The sequence below is a fragment of the Condylura cristata genome, unplaced genomic scaffold, assembly GCF_000260355.1.
Source record: "Condylura cristata isolate star-nosed mole 26May11 unplaced genomic scaffold, ConCri1.0 scaffold00020, whole genome shotgun sequence".
In the NCBI taxonomy this organism is placed as follows: Eukaryota; Metazoa; Chordata; class Mammalia; order Eulipotyphla; family Talpidae; genus Condylura; species Condylura cristata.
Window position 1 is genome coordinate 13,563,868 of NW_004567121.1, and position 3,683 is coordinate 13,567,550.

General features: G+C 37.2%; 1 protein-coding gene across 1 annotated transcript in view; it reads right to left on the reverse strand.

Annotated features, from left to right (window-relative positions):
* Window positions 1–3,683, reverse strand: part of MSH2 (mutS homolog 2) — a 54,078-nt gene that overhangs the window by 44,053 nt on the left and 6,342 nt on the right. The window contains exons 4-5 of the mRNA XM_004686223.2: window positions 1,815–1,961; window positions 115–264 (exon numbers count right to left, since the gene is read on the reverse strand). Coding sequence (XP_004686280.1) covers window positions 115–264; window positions 1,815–1,961 — 297 coding nt within the window. The remainder of the gene's footprint in view (window positions 1–114; window positions 265–1,814; window positions 1,962–3,683) is intronic.

The window sequence follows — 3,683 nt, forward strand, 5'->3', positions numbered from 1 at the left end:
GTAGATACCTAGGAGTGGGATTGCTGGGTTGTAGGGAAGCTCCATGTTTAGCAGTTTGAGGAACCAGGGAGGTTCTTTTAACCATTGTTTTTAATCCAAATTTTTTTTTCTTACCTGGAAAAGATTAAGAGCTCTGACTGCTGCAATATCCAATCTCAGGTACTGACCAAAATCAAAAGTAGTCAGTTCAAACTGCCCAAAGTTTGAGTCATCTGATAAGATATCTAAAAACTTGATCACTGCAGACAATGATGAAACTGCAACCTGAGGTTAAAAAGTTTAAGTAAGATTGCTATCAAGAATTAATTCTAGAGACTTTTAAAAAACAAATGACAAAATGAAAAGTTACAAACACTATCATTTTCCTTGGTGTTCCTTTCCAATCAAACCTAAGGAAACAGATGAAGCTTAAGTAAGTTTCTTATGACTAGTATGTAATATTGTGAAAATTTAGTCACAGCAGTACTATTTATAGGAGTAGTAGGGTATCTGAGAATTCAACTCAATTCTGACAATAAAATCAAGTCCTTGTTTCTTGTTTAATGCTGGTGTTCAACCTTATGCAAAGCCTGTTTGTTTTTTATGTTTCAGAGACAGTGACAAAGTTCAGAGTATTCATACTCATTTTATAATTTCTGAATTGCAATTAAACTGATTTTTAAAACCTCATGCCAAGGAATGTTCAATTCTCAAAGTATTTTACTGTTACAATGTGGTTAAAATACAAAAAGTACACACATACAATTCTCTCACATTTTTTCTTTATTCTTAAAAAATAACTAAATTAAAAAGGAAGATAATTACCTTAAATGCCAAATACCAATCATTCTCCTTGGAGGTCTTAGATCCAACTTATAAACTTCAACTCTACATTGATGAACTAGAAGATCTTTTACAAAAATCTGACAACTGCTGGTCAGTGTGGGGAAGCCTATCCACACCCTCAGGGTAAGAATTAGTTTGCCAGGGCACAGCAGTTATGACTTTGTCACACATGTGAAAAGTCAAATAGGCACACTTACTTTATAAGGACTGAGTTATTAACGTGATAAGTAATCACTGCAAAATCATCTTAGTAACTACTGTCTCAGTTTATTTTAGTTCAAAATCTACCTTGAAAATGTTATAAGTTGTTATAAAGTCTATCATTACTTAAATATAAATACATCATTTTATTTACTCATAATCCACAAATAGCCCATCCATGTTTCTAATATTTTACCATAAAAATTCAAAGATGTGAATAAAATAATCCTCAACCATGAAAACCCCATATAACATTTCAATGTTTGCAAACTCTATTTCCACCTCCGAACACACAAATTCAGTACCAGTTATGAATCACACTGTTTAAACATAACTATTTACTATGCAATTATTATGGGCTATACTTTCATCCTTAATATTTCCTAATCTCCATCAAGATAGGTTTTTTAAAATCTTAATGTATGATGAAAATGTTTCTCAGAAAGTTGAAATAATTTATTAAAGCCCCAGTTTGCACATTATAAAGCTCTGATAGGATTTTTCCTGGTATTGACACTATGCTGTCACATCTACTTAAGTGACAGAAATCAGGCCTTTTCACACAAAATCAGTAATATTCTTCTTTGCCCTAGGAATAACTATAAATATAATAAATTTATATTTCTTGTTATGTTTGAATTTTTCTGTCACTTCCTGAAGTTTTTCACCGGCTTTATCATCGATAAAACAAGTTTAACAGCAATTCAATTTTGTTCTGAGATACATGTGACAGAAATCATCGAAAAGTCATTGTAATTTAAATAAGTTCACATTTGTAATCCACATACCTGATTCTCCATCTCTGGCAAGACAGCACTGTTAATCTCTTCTCCTTTTTTGCCTTTCAACAACCGGTTGAGATCTTGATAAATATCTTTTGTGGAAAAGTCAGCTCTTTTTCTTTCTGTGATCAGAATTCCTCCTCTCTGGATAACCTATTTTTATAGGAAAATTATACTGACAAATATAAAGTGACAACACCTTAACAAATTATGAACCCACATTAAGTGTTGACACAAGGTGCAAGAAATTGGTGACATATATGGTGACACATTTTTGTTTTTTAAAGATTTATTTACTTATACATAGCACTGAGATATAGGCCAGAGGTGGGGGGTTGGAGGGGAGGAGGACAGTTTTCAGAGGATTTACCAGAGAGTGAGTGGGGAGCAGAGCAGGCAGATTTACTGAAATACACTGCTGGGCCCTCTCTAGTGGTGCAGTGGGTTGAAGCACAGCACTATGAAGCTCTCCACAGCCACTGCATCAAGAGTTTGATCCCATATGGTGAAGCAGACCTCTCCTGTCCTGCCTGCCGCTCCCCTCAGCAGTGTATTTTGGTGGGTCCGCCTATTCTGCTCCCCACTTTGTCTCTGCTGAATCTTCTCACCCCCTCCCCCTCTGGCCTGTACCCCGGCTCTTATATGCATAAGTAAATTTTTAAAAATCTAAAAAGAAGAACTACTCTAAGGGGAGCAGTGGGAGAGACAGGAGAGGTCTATGTGCCATATGTGGGTCAGCTCCTGACTGGAGACTGAATTCAGGCCAGAGCGGTGATAGCATAGAGATTTAATCCCTAGGCATTCAAGGAGGCCCCTTAAACACATTTTAAAATATGAAAATCTAAAATTATGTTCACATAAAGCTTTTTAAAAAAAGTACAACAGTAAAAACAGAAAAATATTTGTGGGAAGTTGCTTAGAAAGCACTTGTGCTAACAGGCCTATCACAGTTCACTGTCTCTCAAGTAGTTCTATGGTATTTGAGGTCCACAAAAGAGAATTCTCAGGGAGTATCTAAATAATGAACCACATACATATATATATATATGACACAATCAAAATTTTGTTAAATCAGTGAAATAAGGGCCCTCCCTGGTGGCACAGCGGGTTAAAGCGCAGCACTAAGAAGCTAAAGCCACTTTAGCATGAGTTGGATCCCCGCCCCAGAGGTGATCCACATGGCGTGGCAGACCTGACCCGACCGCTGTTCTTCTCAGCAGTGTACTTTGTTGATCTGCCTGTTCTGCTCCCCACTCTGTCTCTGGTGAATCCTCTCACCGCCCCTGCACCTCTGTCCTGTACCCTAGCACCTCTGTCCTGTACCCCAGCTCTGTATGCATAAATAAAACTTAAAAGGCTCAACCTGAACTATCAAAAAATAATCCTGAGTAACTGTTTCTTATTTGATAAATACATGTCAAATACAGTAATTGCTTGTTGTTTTCTTTAAATACAATTCCCATCTTATTTTTCTAGAGGACAGTTTTTCTTCAGTCTTGGAGAATATTGCTCCTTTACATGGGCTTTGGTAAAGGTTACAGCACAGCACTCACAGGTCTAAGTCAGACTAGAGGATCCGAAGAATCAATCCTTCCTGGCTTCATGAGAACGAGTCTTGACTACTTAGTTGTAAATGTTCATGAAGTAAGTAATTTCACATACAGCTTGGGAAGCACACAAGCATCAAAGACACTCACTTTGAATATGTCCCCATGACTGCAGCCTCCACTAGAGATGACAGTAGCCTTCTTAATGGCCTTGTGCTTGGGCAAGCAGTGAGTGCAGTTGGTGCAGCCAAGGAGATGCACATGGCTGACACTTTTTAGCTCAAATGATATTCCTTTTTTCCTTGGTCACCCTGGAAGTAAAGACCCC